Source organism: Anolis sagrei, chromosome 6 (assembly GCF_037176765.1).
Source record: "Anolis sagrei isolate rAnoSag1 chromosome 6, rAnoSag1.mat, whole genome shotgun sequence".
In the NCBI taxonomy this organism is placed as follows: Eukaryota; Metazoa; Chordata; class Lepidosauria; order Squamata; family Dactyloidae; genus Anolis; species Anolis sagrei.
The window spans coordinates 47,814,471-47,831,443 of record NC_090026.1 but is presented as its reverse complement, the minus strand read 5'-3'; the positions used below and the strand labels follow the sequence as shown (position 1 = coordinate 47,831,443).

The window sequence follows — 16,973 nt, the reverse complement described above, 5'->3', positions numbered from 1 at the left end:
AAGATCATCCAGTGAGTTTTCATGACCTTGCTGGGATTTGAACCCATTTCCCAGAGTTCTATGACTTCATCACACGCATTAAACTCTTAAAGTGTTTCTACATCTTTAAGAAATGGCTACCAAAGGAGTCCATTACATGATGCAAGCTCGTACCTTGGGTTTCAGGTATTTTGGCGTTTCTTAAGTGCGTCTCTTCCCAACGATTCCTAAGTCAACCAGCAATCAACTTTCTCTGCATGTTGTTGTTGTTCATTCGTTCAGTCGTCTCCGACTCTTCGTGACCTCATGGACCAGCCCACGCCAGAGCTCCCTGTTGGCCGTCACCACCCCCAGCTCCCTCAAGGTCAGTCCAGTCACTTCAAGGATGCCATCCATCCATCTTGCCCTTGGTCGGCCCCTCTTCCTTTTTCCTTCCACTTTCCCCAGCATAATTGTCTTCTCTAGGCTTTCCTGTCTCCTCATGATGTGACCAAAGTACTTCAACTTTGTCTCTAGTATCCTTCCCTCCAGTGAGCAGTCGGGCTTTATTTCCTGGAGGATGGACTGGTTGGATCTTCTCACAGTCCAAGGCACTCTCAGAACTTTCCTCCAGCACCACAGCTCAAAAGCATCGATCTTCCTTCGCTCAGCCTTCCCTAAGGTCCAGCTCTCACATCCGTAGGCTACTACAGGGAATACCATGGCTTTGACTAGGCGGATCTTTGTTGCCAGTCTGATGTCTCTGCATAGAGATGGGTAAAAATGCCAAATTTAATATTGTGATGGGAATTCCCATTGCCCACTTGTAAACATAATGGTCATCGTTCTGGAGCAGGGGTCCTCAAACTACGGCCTGGGGGCTGAATACGGCCCTCCAAGGTCATTTACCCGGCCCTCGCTCAGGGTCAAACTAAGTCTGAAATGACTTGAAAGCACACAACAACAACAATCCTAATCAGCCAAAAGCAGGCCCACACTTCCCAATGAAATACTAATAAGTTTATATTTGTTAAAATTGTTCTTCATGTTAATTATTGTCTTGTTCTAAAGTGTTTTTTGCACTACAAATAAGATAGGTGCATTGTGCATAGGAATTTGTTCTTTTTTTCCCTCCAAATTATAATCTGGCCCTCCAACAGTTTTGAGGGACTGTGACCTGGCCCTCGGTTTAAAAAGTTTGTGGACCCCTGTTCTGGAGGGAGGAGACGAGATGGAAAGTATAGATTCCTTTCTTCCAGCATAGTCTTTTTGGGACCAAAGAGGAAGGAACCGTAATTTATATCTTTTTGTTATCAATGTAAATTCAATAGGGTTACCTTTTGAATTGAGAGGGATATGTACTTATAAAGAGAAATTCTAACATAGAATAGTATAGAATAGAAGAAATTCCGTTTAATGATCTCCCGTTAAAAAGTACTTCCACAAACAAACACAGAAGATTTTTTCCAAGTAAAAGAAATGGGGAGAAGAAATATATATCCCATGTGAAGGGAAGGCAATTCGATAATTTGAAAAGAAAGCTGGACAAAGAAAGACATGTCATGGGGGTAGGAAAATCATTTGTTTAACTTCTAGATGAGGCATTGTGTGAAGCTTAAGGGAAAAATGATAATCTCCAACACTTTCCTTACTGCGTGGGATGAAGTCCCTAATCCAGCATTAAAAACACTTTCCACTGCTGACTTGTGACATATAGAAGTGTCTGTCCATATTATATTTACATATATTATTTAATCTCCAGAGTCATCGTAGTTGAACACTCAAATAACTATGCTACGCTTTCTTCTTCTGCCCTAAATCTAGTAGAATGCCTGTCCCCTGACTGCAGATGAGTTTTAGGTTTTGCTATGGATCTAAATCTCTATACAGTATAGCTTCTTAAAATGAGGGCCTCATATGGGGTTCTTTAACTCAATGTGGGGATTGTGAAAATGCCCCTACCTAAATGGTATTTGGGATCATTTTTTATACTTTTTTGCATTTTTGACCTCTTGCCTTGAGAGCAACAAAAAGAGCCTTGAGAGATCAGTCTGCATTTTGCGGACTGTACTTTGACCATCTTGATGTAGAGCTAGTGGCAAATTTGCGGAGGCCTTGAGCAAAGTATACTTACATAAGTTCTTGGGAGCCTCACTTCATCATCTTAATTATGCGCCATCCCGTTTGGCCTAAACCTTACTCTGGGTTTTAACATCCAGGCCATAGCTAGGTGCCAATATATTGATTGACTTGTCACTTGACTTATATTTGGCTCAAAGTCAGCCTTGAGTGTCTGCTTTCTTATGGTGGTCCTTGGGTTTATTTATTTATTTATGACATTTATATGCCGCCCTTCTCACCCCGAAGGGGACTCAGAGCGGCTTACAATATATCTATACATACAATATATTATATTATTAGCATAGTACAATATCAGTATTAAATATGGTGCCCCCGGTGGCGCAGTGGGTTAAACCCCTGTGCCGGCAGGACTGAAGACCGTCAGGTTACAGGTTTGAATCCGGGGAGAGGCGGATGAGCTCCCTCTATCAGCTCCAGCTCCTCATGCAGGGACATGAGAGAAGCCTCCCACAAGGATAATAAAAACATCAAATCATCCAGGCGTCCTCTGGGCAACGTCCTTGCAGACGGCCAATTCTCTCACACCAGGAGCGACTTGCAGTCACTCCTAACACGACAAAAAAGTATTAAATATTACTACATTGTGCTATACCATTATATTGTAATATTATTAGTAATATTACAAGTAATATAAAATATATAATTATAATATTGTATTATTATTGTATTGTATTACATTATAATATTGTAAAAATTATATGTATATACAATATATTATATTATATTATTAGTATAGCACAGGAGACAAGATGGAACGGTCTTATACACCCCTCACTCTTCACTCTGGTCAGAGCACCAGTTGGTGCCGGGGGGGCGGGGGCTCCCAATTGATGATATAGGCAGGAGACAAGGTGGAACTGTCTTCTGCCCCCCCCCCCCCTTTATCTGGTTGTGTTCAATTTGACTTGCAAAGGACTTGTAGTTTCTGCTTTGAATGTTATTCCTGGGTTGGAATCCTATTGGTTGGTTCTCAACCTGGGGTCCCCAGATGTTTTTTGCCTACAACTCCCAGAAATCCCAGCCAGTTTATCAGCTGTTAGGATTTCTGGGAGTTGAAGGCCAAAGACATCTGGCGATCCCAGGTTGAGAACCACTGGGTTAGTCTCAATTAGAGTAGATCCATTGAATCTATGGTTCAATAGGGAATCCGTATATAGTTCTAATCAGCATGAACATTGAGATTTAGGTCCAGATATGCCAGATCTTGGAGGCAGCTCTTGATGGAGGGAGGGGACTGCAGTAACTTCCTTCCAGCTGGAGCTTCTTCGTCATCAGGGAGCTGAGTTCCAAAGCCAAGTGGACTTGAATCAACCTCTCTGTGAAGATATTATTTCCATTTGCACGCAAGGGTGGAAGGATATGTCAGGCAGGCAGCCAGCAGAGAAGATCTTTGCCATGTGTGATCAACTCTCATCTTTGCATGATGTTGCTGGAATGAATTAAGGTGCCGGGAGCCAGCATTACTTGACCTGCAGTGGACTGAATAGTAGCGACAACTAAAGGAGTGGGAAATGTAATGAGACAAAGCTGGAGCTCGAATGAAAGGGGGTAGTATTCCTGAATCACTGAGTGTCGGACAAGACACAATGGAATCTCTTCTATAATTTCCTTTTGTGAGCCTTTCTTTCTGGCTCTGCTCTTCTCTTCCAATTCTCTTGGGTCTAAACTGCATTTTCCATCAATGTGTGTTGAATTATGTTGGAGTTATCTTTCAGTCTTTGGAATAAAGGGATGGCTTTAATGATTCGTGATAATGCTTGCTTGTTGGAGTTTTAAAAACTCCAACTTCTGTCTGTTGAGTTTCATAATTTCCATGACATAAGAGCAGATTTTTCCCCATTGGAGACATCAGGAGACTCACGTGTTTTTGTTCAACATACTTGTCCCTTTAGATTTGTAGTCATCCTTATTTTTGTTCTGCTGCTACACAGGAGTTGAGAAGGCCTGATCTTATTTTGGTGTAAATAGGAAATTGCAAAGTACTACATTAGATTTTTGTCTGTATCAGTTGAGTCATTATTACTAATCTCTTTTGAATTCTTGTGCATAATAAGAAGAGATCCCTTCCCACTTCCAGTTCAGGGAAGGGAATTTGGGGCTGGGTGACCAAGACAGGGAATTAAATCAGAAATAGAAGGATAGTTACCATTGGTAGATACAGTGCACCTATACTGTACAGTTAATGTAGTTTGGCACCACCGTAACTGCCATGGCTCAATGCTATGGAATCATGGGAGTTGTTGTTATACAAGTAAAACTATAATACCCTTCTCTGCCAAATATGGTGATGTCTCACTAAACTATAAATCTTAGGATTCAATAACATTGAGCCATAACAGTTAAAGTGGTGTTAAACTACATTCATTCTGCAGTGTGGATACTCCCCAGGTTTGTGATGCGCTATTTTTCATGCAAAATTATTTCTTCCTTATGAGGTTCCACCCATACCTAAACCATTGTCTGAGTGTTGTGATAATCTAAAATACCATATTCACTCCCTAACAGTACAAAAAGGGAATGTCAACCACACTAAGTTGGAAATGGGGCAAATAGAGTTTTGGATGGAAGTGTCTGGAACGTCCAAAAGGAAATAACAGAATATTGTAAGACGTGGGATTATAGAAATGGGAAGAATATCATTCCCTCATAATTACACTTTTTCTATTCCTATCTCACCCAGGGTTTTAACATTTTATCTCATGCATCTGGACCGCCCTTTGTGTTTGATTTTTATTACGTTATTCTGCACTCTTTATTTTATCTTGTTATTTTATGTATTTTGTCGTGATGTAGTTTTTCTGTTGGTTTGTGTGTAAATATGCTGTATTATTTTTGGACTCGGACTCATGTTAGCTTTCAGGGAGATGGTGGCAGGTATAAAGTTAATTATTATTTATTTATTTTCTAGATTTAAAAAAACAACAAGTTTTCTAACAATTGAGAATCATTATCTGATATAATAATTGCCTGGCCAATGGAAATTTTGCTCATTTTTTGTAGTATTCAAACATCACAAAATGTTGTGGAGAAATTATTTTGAAGAGGGAGAACTATGATATTTTTGTTTTCTTGTGTGTTTGCATAAACAAACTCAGTTGTTTTTCTCCACATAATAATTCAGCTGCAACATTTCAGGACACTTGCATATTGAGAGGATACAGTAGAGAGGAATACCACATTAAGTTGTTGTAGGTTTTTCCGGGCTATATGGCCATGTTCTGGAGGCAATTTTTCTCCTGACGTTTCGCCTGCATCTATGGCAAGCATCCTCAGAGGTAGTGAGGTCTGTTGGAAGTAGGAAAAATGGGTTTATCTGTGGAATGACCAGGGTAATGTTTCAGCTGATCACCTTGATTTGCATTCAGTGGCCTGGAAGCGCCTGGGGGGAATCTCTTGTTGAGAGTGAATTGATGTGCCTGATTGTTTACTCTCTGTTGTTTTGCTGTTGTAATTTTTGAGTTTTTTAATACTGGTAGCCAGATTTTGAAATCCACAAGCATGTGGACAATTTCAACAGAAAGGAGGAAACCACGAAGATGAACAAAATCTGGCTAATTGTAAAGACTTCCACTCTTCTCTATCATGATATTCTATAAATACACTTAATCCGTTCTTCCGAGTTTTTCCTATTTCTATTTGCGAGCGTCAGTAGTTTCCTATTTCTTTCCTTTTATCTTCTGTTCTTCTGTTCTTTTACTTCTTCTTTTATCTACATTCCCCCTTTCTTCTTCTGATTTTTCCTTCATTTCTTTCTTTTCCTTCACTCTTCTCTCCTCTTCTCTTCTCTTTCTCTTTTTTCCCGTTCCACATATTACTTTAAGTTGTTGTTAATCTAATCCCTCTTCCTATTTAGTCTGGTCATATCAATATCTTGACCTTGTTTTCCTTTAACCAATCTGTGACAATTTTTAACTGACCACATCTTTTATTGAGATAATGCCATATTGAGTTGAATATGGTTTTATGAAAATCAAGCAACATATAAAAGGGAGTAAAAGGACCAGAAATACCTGGATAAAGGATCATACTGGAACAGTCGAATTAATATATTGTTCTCATCTTTTATTTCTTCTCTTCTGCAGAGGTGGTGATCAAGGTCCAGGTTTATGAGAATGGCGACTTGTCCCCACTCCCTCAAGCAGCTGTGGAAGTATATGGCAACCAGACATCCCTGGCTTCAGGCACCACTGACCATGAGGGTGTTAGCATGCTACCCATCAGCTATCGCCTGGGCACCTGGGTCCTTGTGACGGCTTCCAAGCGTGGCTTTGTTACAAACTCTGTTCCGTGGCGTGTCAACAAACTACCACGTGAGTTGTGTTGAATTATAAGGCTGGGGGACCATAAACCTGGGAATAGGGTGGGCACTTCATGGGAGAAGCAGGTATAAAGGAGGGAATATTTTTTTATCAGGGTGTCTTCTAATATTGTAGAACTATCCAAGGCAATTTGTATAAGTAGAATGAGAAGAAGACTTCTTTATTCTCTACAGAATATTTTATGCATGTTTTAAAACATTCCATACTGGTGAGTAAATGGCACGACACCCAAACTTGTACATGTTTTCAGAGCACTACTTAGACAATACAGAATTGTGTGTGCATGCACATTAGTGCCAAATGCATAATATAAAAACATTAATCTCCTGGTTGGATTTCATCAAAGATCAGCATCCTTTTTCCCTGCAGTAACCAACCAGATGATTTGTCCTGTAGGAAGTTGCATTAAAAGGCCATGTTCAGGTTTGCTTCAAAAATTCTGACTGTATTGCTTCAGAGCAGAAGGGTTGGTGACTGTTTGGCCAGCAGCATAAATGGTGATGTGGGATGTCTCTGTCCCTTTAAAAAATGTCTTACCCGGCAGCTTTAGGTGGGATACAACATTATTAAAACAAGAGATAAAGCACTATAAAAGATACACAAAATACACATAGTTAAAATACAAGTTAAAATCCATTGATGAAATGCAGATTTGTACATGCCATGGACAGCTCAGTTCATACCCTGTATCATTGAATGACACTGGCTGTTGGGGAAATAAGTATACTTATCCTAATCGTTGCTAAACTATCTATGCACTTTATTTATTAGCCCTATCCTCTGAATTGTATACACTATCCATATTCAGACTTGAATTACGCTATTGTTGTTGGTTCTTGATGCTTGTGTTATTTTGTTATAACAATGTGTTATAATTGTTTTGTTTTGTTTTAATTTAATTGATGTTATACATTTTAATGTGTCATTTATTATTATTATTTGAAACACAACAAGATGAGTCCACAGCAGGCACTCTGCTGGCTGTTGAATTGGATCACACGTCGGACACTTCCCAAGTGTCTAGGACTGTGTGATGTATCAGCGAATAATGCGTGCAGATCCCAGTAAGGTGGCTTTCTGCAGTTGGCAGATGGTAATTTTGTCAGCGCCGTTTGTGTTTAAGTGCAGGCCAAGGTCTTAAGACACTGCACCCAGTGTGCCGATCACCACTGGGACCACCTTTACTGGCTTGTGCAAGAGTCTTTGCAGTTCAGTCTTTAAATCCTCATATCGTGTCAGCCTTTCCAGTTGTTTCTCTTCAGTCCTGCTGTCACCTGGGATTGCAACATCGACGATCCATACTTTGTTTTTTAACACCATTGTGAGGTCAGGAGTATTGTGCTCCAAAACTCTGTCAGTCTGAATTCGGTACCAGAGTAGTTTGACGTGTTCATTTTCTGTAACTTTTTCAGGCTTGTTATCCCACCAGTTCTTTGTCGCACACAGATGGCATTTGTGGCACAGGTTCCAATGAATCATCTGGGTAACGGTGTTATGCCTCTGCTTGTAGTCTGTCTGCGAGATCTTCTTGCAGCAGCTGAGGATGTGATCTATTATTTCATCTGCTTCCTTGCAGAGTCTACATTTGGGATCTGTCGCCGACTTTTCAATTCTGGCTTTATCATTATCATTATTATTATTATTACTTATCAATAGTTCAGTCTTCCATATGGTTCTGTATGGGTCGATTATTATGATTTTTGGTTGTGCCTTCCAGTGAACTTTCAGTTTATGACAACCTTATCATAGGGTCTTCTTGGCATTCTGATTAGGTGTGCCATCGCCTTCTTCATAGGTTGACAGAATTTGATTTGTCCCAGGTGACCCAAAGAGTTTTCAGACTTAAGGCAGGTTTGCTACCTGGTCACCCAGAGTTCGAGTTCGGTCTCCCAGAGTTCGAGTTCGAGTATTAAACTAGAGTGCCATGACTGATTTGAGATTTATCTCAAAGTAAGTGTTACCAGGAAATCCCTAGGATAGGATCACCACATGTTGAAGTCATCTTGATGATATAAAACAGTACATAGTTTGTAGTGAATACATCATCATCATTGTCATCATTATCATTCTTTGGTTTTCCCAAAAACTGGGACCCAAAACGACTTAAAAGGAGTCCAAATTCTGCACAAGTTGAGTCTCTGCTTTCGCTTGAACAAGTTTACTAGTCAGTTCTATAACTTATTTTCAGAGTCATAATTCAGGGAAGAAGTGAGAAAATGGATCATATATATGACCCTATGTAGGCTATTTTGTAAGAGAGTGACTGATACAAGGGTGAAAGGAATCAAAATCTTCTTTCTACGCCAGAGAGCCAATACATTTCACAGCTATATCCTTCATATCCTTGCCCAAGTTTTAAGATTTGCAGGAGGGCCTTCCTCTACATTGTGGGAAGTTGCAGAAGGCGCCTTCTCTGTTGTGACATCTCAGTAATAGAAGACTCTTCCCTTGGAGGCCTGATTGGCACCAGCGTTGTTGTCATTCAGGCATCAATTGAAAGCATGGCTGTTTACTAAGTTTTTGGAGCCTAATTGATTTTAGACAAACCCTTGCACTATGTAATTTTAAATTGTTTTAAATAATTGAAAGTGATTTTAATCTGTCTTTATGGCTTGTGAAATTGATTAATATGTTTTAATGATATTTTTATATGTTGCTGTTTTTTAATTGTTTAATTGGATTGTGATATGTAATTATGATTTTAATTATTCTTTAGTTGGCAAATGTTGTTGTTGTCTCCGGGCTTGGTCCCATACGTAAGCCTCCCCGAGTCCCTTCAGGGAGAATATGGCGGGGGTATAAAAATAAACTTGTTTTTGTTATTGTTTTTGTTACTATTTTAATGACACAAAAACACAGTGTGTCACAGCAAACGAAATCTATATGCTGGATTTCATATCACAAAATCACAAGTCGAACACTTCCCAAGCGTCTAGGACTGTGTAATGTATTTTCAAATCATGTGCGCAGATCCAAGTAAGGTGGCCTTTCACAGTTGACAGATTGATTTTGTCAATATTTATTGTTTCCAAATGCCTGCTGAGATCTTTTGGCACGGCACCCAGTGTGCCAATGACCACTGGGACCACCTGTACAGGTTTATGCCAGAGCCTTTGCAATTCGATTTTGATGTCCTGATAATGGCTGAGTTTTTCTTGTTGTTTTTCCTCAATGCAACTGTCATGTGGTATGGTGACATCAATAATCCAAACTTTTTTCTTTTCCACAATCGTGATGTCTGGCATAGTGTGTTCCAATACTTTGTAAGTCTGGATTGTTGTTGTTGTTATTGTTGTTATGTTTATAACCTTTTGAAGCAGTTTTAGACTTTTATTATATCCTTCCCTTGAGATGTCTAGGATAGTATACAGATAGCCAGATACAAACATACATACATAGATACTTAATAAGGTTACGAGGAAGGATATATCTATAGCTCATATCAAAACAATATGTGTAGTGTGTGTCAGATATGTTAACTGAAAGCAAATCAGTTTCCTTCGAAAGCACACCGTGCTTCTAGCTAAACTCAAAAGTATCCCTCCAGTGTTCCCTATGTCTAAAATGTACATAAATATACATAAATGCACACATCCATATTTCAGTATGCGTGTGTGGGTTGGTTGCCTCCAATTTCCTGCCTACAGGCCGAAAATATTGATGGTCTTGCATGTTAGCTGTGACTTTTGCTTTCAAACCCTGGGGTGAGTCAATGAAGTGACCTTATTTCCAGGGCCAGTCTGTTGTTGCCAGTGCGCTTTAAGTGTCCACATATGGCTTGAAGGGGAAGAGCTGCCAGACTTATCATGTAAACCCCAAATGTTGAAATCATTTAATTGCAATCAATTCCTTCAGCCATCGTACTTCCAGGTCATTTCCTTTGTGTCAACCCACCCGAGGCAAACTGGACCGACATTAAATTCCCATTGCCCACCCCAGCATTTTTAGAATCCTAAACACAAGAGAAGGACTGTTTGTGGTCAACTGCTTGAAACCTCTGCTGAAGCAAGATTAACTTGTATTACATTTGGAATAATATTGTCTTGCAGGCAGAGAAGATTATGACTTTGGAATCAGAGGTGGAATGATTTCTTAGGAATGCTGAGAAATGCATGCTGTGATTTGATTGAACTTTTAATAATGTCATCTTCACCCACATGCCCTGGTTCACAGCTATTTAAGGAGGGTGACTCACAAAGACTGGCCCTACTTTTGGTTGAATGAAACAGTTGCTTCAGGCAGCAGATACTTTACAGTGGTGGTTGGAACAACTCTTGACTGAGCAAATTATAGGGAGGTTGCAGGTACCAGCCATGAACTCCTTTAGGCATTTCACTTGTGTATTTGAACTCGGAAGATTACCTGGGAAGGAATCCCACTGGAGCACTGCAGCACACCCAAATACCCGGGAATTACACTGGACCGTGCTCTGACCTACAAGAAGCACTGCCTGAATAAAACTGACTGGCACAAACTGGGGATCACAACCAGATACAGTGAAGACATCTGCCCTTGCGCTATGCTACTCTGCTGCTGAGTACGCATGCCCAGTGTAGAACACATCTCACCACGCTAAAACAGTGGATGTGGCTCTCAATGAGACATGCCGCATTATCATAGAGTGTCTGCACCCTACAGCACTGGAGAAATTACACAGTTTAGCCAGTATTGCACCACCTGACATCCGCTGGTGAAAGGACCGATAGTGAAAGGACCAAGACAGTGACATCTCCGGCCCATCCCCTGTTTGGGTATCTGCCAGCACACCAACGACTTAAATCAAGAAATAGTTTACTAAGATCTACAGAGACACTCGCTGGAACACCTCAGCAAGCAAGAGTCCAAAAGTGGCAGGCTCAAACCCAGAACCTCAGTCAGTGGCTGGTACCAAATGAGATACTCCCTCCTGGGCACACAGAAAACTGGGCAACTTGGAAGGCAGTGAACAGACTGTGCTCTGGCACCATGAGATGCAGAGCCAACTTTAAGGAAGTAAAGACTTTCTGTATATATTTCAGATTTCAATATTAATGTCAAAAATACGTAGTATGATTTTACATAGGATTTGTGCTACATTAGAACAGTCAAGACAAATATCACTTAAGTAAAATAACAAATTGGAATCCACGACATGCGAGTGTGGAGAAGAGCAAATCACAGACCACCTACTGCAATGCAACCTGAGCCCTGCCACATGCACAATGGAGGACCTTCTTGCAGCAACACCAGAGGCACTCCAAGTGGCCAGCTACTGGTCAAAGGACATTTAATAGAATACCAAGTCTGCAAACTTTGTGTTTTGTTTGTTTGTTTGCATGTTTTTAATGCAATACAACTGTTTTGGTTCACTCCTGAAACGATAAATAAAATAAAATACTTGTGTATTTGTGTGCATATGCATGCATTTTTGTTTTTGAGTCCACCTCACATGTATAGATGCTGCTGCATTGCAGCATTTGTTTCATCAGGTAGCTAAGTAGTGGTGAATAACCAGTGGTAAGGTGTTGGAAGATAAGTGTTGAGTGTTATGCAATCTGGCTTGCATCTCGTAAGCAAACTTGCTGTCTTCAAGTGCAACAGAAAATGGGACTATTGCTAGTTTTCAAGTGAGAGTCGACTCTCCAGTGAGCTTCTGCAGGGAGAATGGACTGTAAAGGGCCTTTTGCCCCAGGCAGCCAAATGTGTACAGTTGGCTGTTCTGTCAATATACTTAAAGAGTAATCTCTCAAAGTCCTAGGCTAACCAACTTATCATTACTGCACAGTTAGCTTCTGCGGAGCTTATGTAAAGATTTTACCAGAGTCAGCCTCCTAGAAATTTAATCTATTTTCTTTTCTTCCTTCTCTGAAACCTTGTGAGTTTTGGACAAATGGGAAAAAGAATTCTCCCCAGACTCTCAGTGCTGTTGCTTATGAACATCCCATGCGCAGACACTTTGAGAAGTATATTAGTGAAACTATTCAGATTTCTCAAGCAATGTGCTAAACAAAGGGGATTGCAAATCTAAGCTATTTCTGAAACTACTAGCCAGTAAGGTCTGAGATAATACTATCTTGTCCCCAAATGTGGAAAATATGTCAAATGAATCCCTAGATATAGAAGACAAACCTCTCATTGGTCTGTAGAATGTTTAAATATATGAGTTTATATGTTGTTCCATATTTTGCAAGGAGGAGAAAATAGGCACACTTGTTTTATATTAAGCAGACTTGGGACTCATGATATAACAATGAGTAAGTCATAAGCACTAGTAATTTCCTCTGGAGTCTGGTTCATTACTTCACTGAAAGACTGATAAAATAATTCAGTTCAACATAGTTTCTTGCTACCCAGAATGAACACTGTCATATTCCAATGCCAAGAAATATTTTTTATTGTTGCTATATCTTTTGTTCCCCGGATGCTAAAATGTTCCAGATTTTAAAACTGTTTGCAGCGGTCAGATTTTTTAGATCAAGTTACTGTGTAAGACTTAAATTATGCTTACCACATTTCAACACCATCGTAAGCATATACCAGTCTCCCCCAATCCATCATCCTCCAAATATGTTAGACTGCAAACTGTATTAACCCCAGCCCTGGTGTAGTGATGGAAGGTTTAGGCTGACATCTCTGGCTTGAGAGAAGATTGATATACTCTTGGAGCAAATGCAACCATCTGGATATGGATCCCCAGATTTTCTAAACCAGGGATCCTCAAACTAAGGCCTGAGGGCCAGATACGGCCCTCCATGGTCATCTACCTGGCCCTTGCTCAGGGTTAACCTAAGTCGGAAACTACTTGAAAGTACACAATAACAATCCTATCTCATCAGCCAAAAGCGGGCTGTAATGAATCCCTTATCTGGGCAAGCTAGCTTAGGCCTAGGAGAGTAGGCCTGGTGAAGCCACAACATTTATTTTGGAGAAGGGAGACAGGGAGACGCCATCATAGGTTAGGTTTGCCTAAAGGGGGCATGTTCTAGTCTTGGAGGGGAAAACAGAAGGCTAGGATTGGTTGGAACGATGGGGGTAGAGCCTAAGTGATCTGAAGGAAAAAAGCGACTTTTAAACTGAGGCTGGAGTTTCCAGTTTGCGAGTTGAGAGTTGTAGCTTGGAAAGGGTGTTAGCAAGAGCAGTTGGGGGTTTTGAAGAAGAACTTTGGGTCAGTCTTGCGATTAGTATTCAGGGTAGCTATAGAGAAATATAGCTAGAATACTGTGTGAAGCAGAACCCTGTTAGTGGTCTGTTCTTTTCCTAAGGAAGGCTAGTTCCGGTTTTGGCTAGATTCCTAAGGGGAATTTTTGTGGGAGTTACTTTCAGAGATTCATTTCCTGAAGTAATTTTCTGTGTTGAAACCTTTAAGACTTCTAACCCAGAAGTTTTAAGATCTCTTCTCAAACATAACCACAAGCTTTGTATGCCAGAGTTTTACTTAAACCATCAAGCATTTGTACCTGAAATATTCAAGTCTGTTCAATAAAAGTTCTTGTTATTTTTATCAACTTACATCAGCCTCAGTGTGAATACCTTTGTGGTCAAAGTGTTATTCAAATCATCTTTTAACAGCCTCTAAGAAACCTATAGTGACACAGGGTGTGTTACTGAATAATCTCTCAACATAAACTCAACCTGTTTATTAGTAATATGGTGGCAGCGGATATCTTTTTAAAAATCATTTTAAGTCTCTCATTTCCTGTGGTTCCCAGTACCTAGCTTTTAAATATTCAGTTGGTTCGACAACTATTCTCCCTCTATATTTTGGCGAGCTAGTCTGTAGTGGTAGTGTCATCATTATAATTTGGCTGAGCAGCGGTGTGGTTCTTTATAATTTGGTGAGCAGCGTTGGGATTATTTTATATATTTTTCCTTGTCTGATAAACCAATTAAAAATCTTACTACTACCCTCCTGCTATCGTTATACAGGCCCACACTTCCCATTGAAATATTAATCAGTTTATATTTGTTAAAATTGTTTTTCATTTTAATTATTGTATTATTTTAAGTGTTTTTGCACTACAAATAAGATATGTGCAGCGTGCATAGTAATTCATTCATGCTTTTTTCAAATTATAATCCAGCCCTCAAATAATTTGAGGGACTGTGACCTGGCCCTCTGCTTAAAAAGTTTGAGGACCCCTGATCTAAACCGTACACACACAACAAGGAAGCATCAGCAGACATGTGGGAATCCCAGGTTTTGCAGAAGTACAAATCAGCATGAAACATCATAAAGTGAGTGTGTCAAGAGTGATTTAAAACTGCCCAGGACTACTCCTGCTCAGTGGACAGGGAATGTTCCAAGTAAGATTTAATCAAGTTTTGCATATCAAACATTGTTTTTTGTTATGATTTGTACTAGCTCATGATGGAGCTATTTCAGTACTATAATTATTGGAGCATCATGATCAGTAATTATTACAAGTACAATAAGTATTCCCGATCCACCATTTATATTTCCATTAAGCTCCTCACCCACTAAATGGGACCTATACTGCTAACAATAAATACAGTAAGAATTTGCTGGTGGAAATGAGATGGAAAACAAATAGCAAGCAGATCCCTCCTGCTAATGAATAATACATCAGCAAGTTAGACACATGTGATGGCTCAGATCAAACAGCACATCGAGCCTTGCATTAAAAATAAACTGAGCTTCAATTTGATGTGATGTCTGAACTCGCAAACTGGTTTTGCTAGCAAAACAGAATTGGAAGCCATGGTCCAGAGTAGTTTTGCATTCTGTGATTTGTGCAAACTGTATTGTAAACAGAAGGTAGAGGATAGGGTACGTGCCCTTGTGTGTATGAATCTGCATGATGTTTGAATTTATGAAGGCTGCTTGTTACACATTTGATAGCGCCAATCAGTGTTTGGGCTCTAAACTAGCATTAGCTGCTCTGGGCCAGTGTGAAGAGAGAAGGGGGGGGGGGAGACAGTTCCATCTTGTCTCCTGCCTATATCATCAGTTGGGGGGCCCTCAGCACCAACTGCTGCTCTGGGCCAGAGTGAAGAGAGAGGGAGACAGGAGACAGTTCCATCTTGTCTCCTGCCTATATCATCAGTTGGGAGCGCCCCCCCCCCCCAGCACCAACTGCTGCTCTGGGCCAGATTGAAGAGAGAGGGGGCAGAAGACAATTCCATCTTGTCTCCTGCCTATATCATCAGTTGGGAGCCCCCCCACCCCGCACCAACTGCTGCTCTGGCCAGGGTGAAGAGAGAGTGGGGCAGGAGACAGTTCCATCTTGTCTCCTGCTTATATCATCAGTTGGGAGCGCCCCCCCCCCCCAGCACCAACTGCTGCTCTGGGCCAGATTGAAGAGAGAGGGAGGCAGGATACAGTTCCATCTTGTCTCCTGGCTATACCATCAGTTGGGAGCCCCCCAGCATCAACTGCTGCTCTGGCCAGAGTGAAGGGGGGGGCAGAAGACAGTTCCATCTTGTCTCCTGCCTATATCATCACTTGGGATCACCCCCCCCCCAAAAAAAAAAACCCGGCACCAACTGCTGCTCTGGGCCAGAGTGAAGAGAGAGGGGGCTACAGTTGAAGACAGTTCCATCTTGTCTCCCGTGCTTTACTTATAATATAATATAATATAATATAACTTAATATAATATAATATATTGTATATGCATGTAATATTTATAATGTAATACAATATAATAATAATACTAATAGAATATTATAATACATTTTATATTACATGTAATATTACTATATAATGGTGCAGTACAATGTAGTAATATAAAATACTGGTATTGAACTATGCTAATAATGTAATATATTGTATGTATCTTGTAAGCCACTCTAAGTCCCCTTCGGGGTGAGAAGGGCGGCATATAAATGTCATAAATAAATAAATCAATAGTGTTATTATGTCTAAGTTTAGGATCATGATCTGGAAGAGTAGTTCCCAACCTTTGGTCTTCAAGAGGTTCTGAACTTCAGCTTCCAGAAATCCTAAGTGTTGGCCAACCTAGTTGGATCATCTGGGAGTTGAAATCCCTAACCCCTTGAAAACCTATATCCAGAGCAATGTACGCATTATATTTTTCCAAGTTTCCTTTTCAACAGCTGCTTCTCCAAAGCCTTAAGGAGCAGTTTCTCTAAAGCAGTCTGTCTCATGAATTAAACACAGCACTTCCAAAGATCTTAAAATAACTTTATTCTCTCTCTCTCTGCCCCTCCCTTTTACTTTTCTCTCCATTACCCTTTGCAGTCTATGCTTCTGTCAGCCTCTATCTGCTCCCAGAACGTCCTGCAACACTTATCCTCTATGATGACCTGGTGCAGATCCTTCTTGGTTCTCCAGGTAAGTGCTAAGATCCATCTGCACAAAAGATATGTGGTGGACATCTTCTTCTTAGCATATCAGAGTGTATCTAGCACTCATCTCTTTGAATGGGGAAAATAAAAAGAAACAACTGTAGCTAGGGAACACAAATGTGGCACTAGTCCCTGCCACGCAGAGGAGGAAGACTGCTCTTCCCCCACATCAGAAAGCTTGAGGTTCACTGAGCTTGAACAATGCTTCTCATGCTTTCTTTAACTGTAAAATGTCCTTGTGAGCCCAA

At 40.4% G+C, this 16,973-nt stretch overlaps 1 protein-coding gene across 1 annotated transcript in view; it reads left to right on the top strand.

The window, feature by feature from the left end:
- The window catches only part of FAM171A2 (family with sequence similarity 171 member A2), a 59,929-nt gene that overhangs the window by 27,231 nt on the left and 15,725 nt on the right, over window positions 1-16,973 (top strand). Inside the window, exons 2-3 of the mRNA XM_060781205.2 lie at window positions 6,183-6,410; window positions 16,619-16,711. Of these exons, the coding sequence (XP_060637188.2) occupies window positions 6,183-6,410; window positions 16,619-16,711 (321 nt within the window). The remainder of the gene's footprint in view (window positions 1-6,182; window positions 6,411-16,618; window positions 16,712-16,973) is intronic.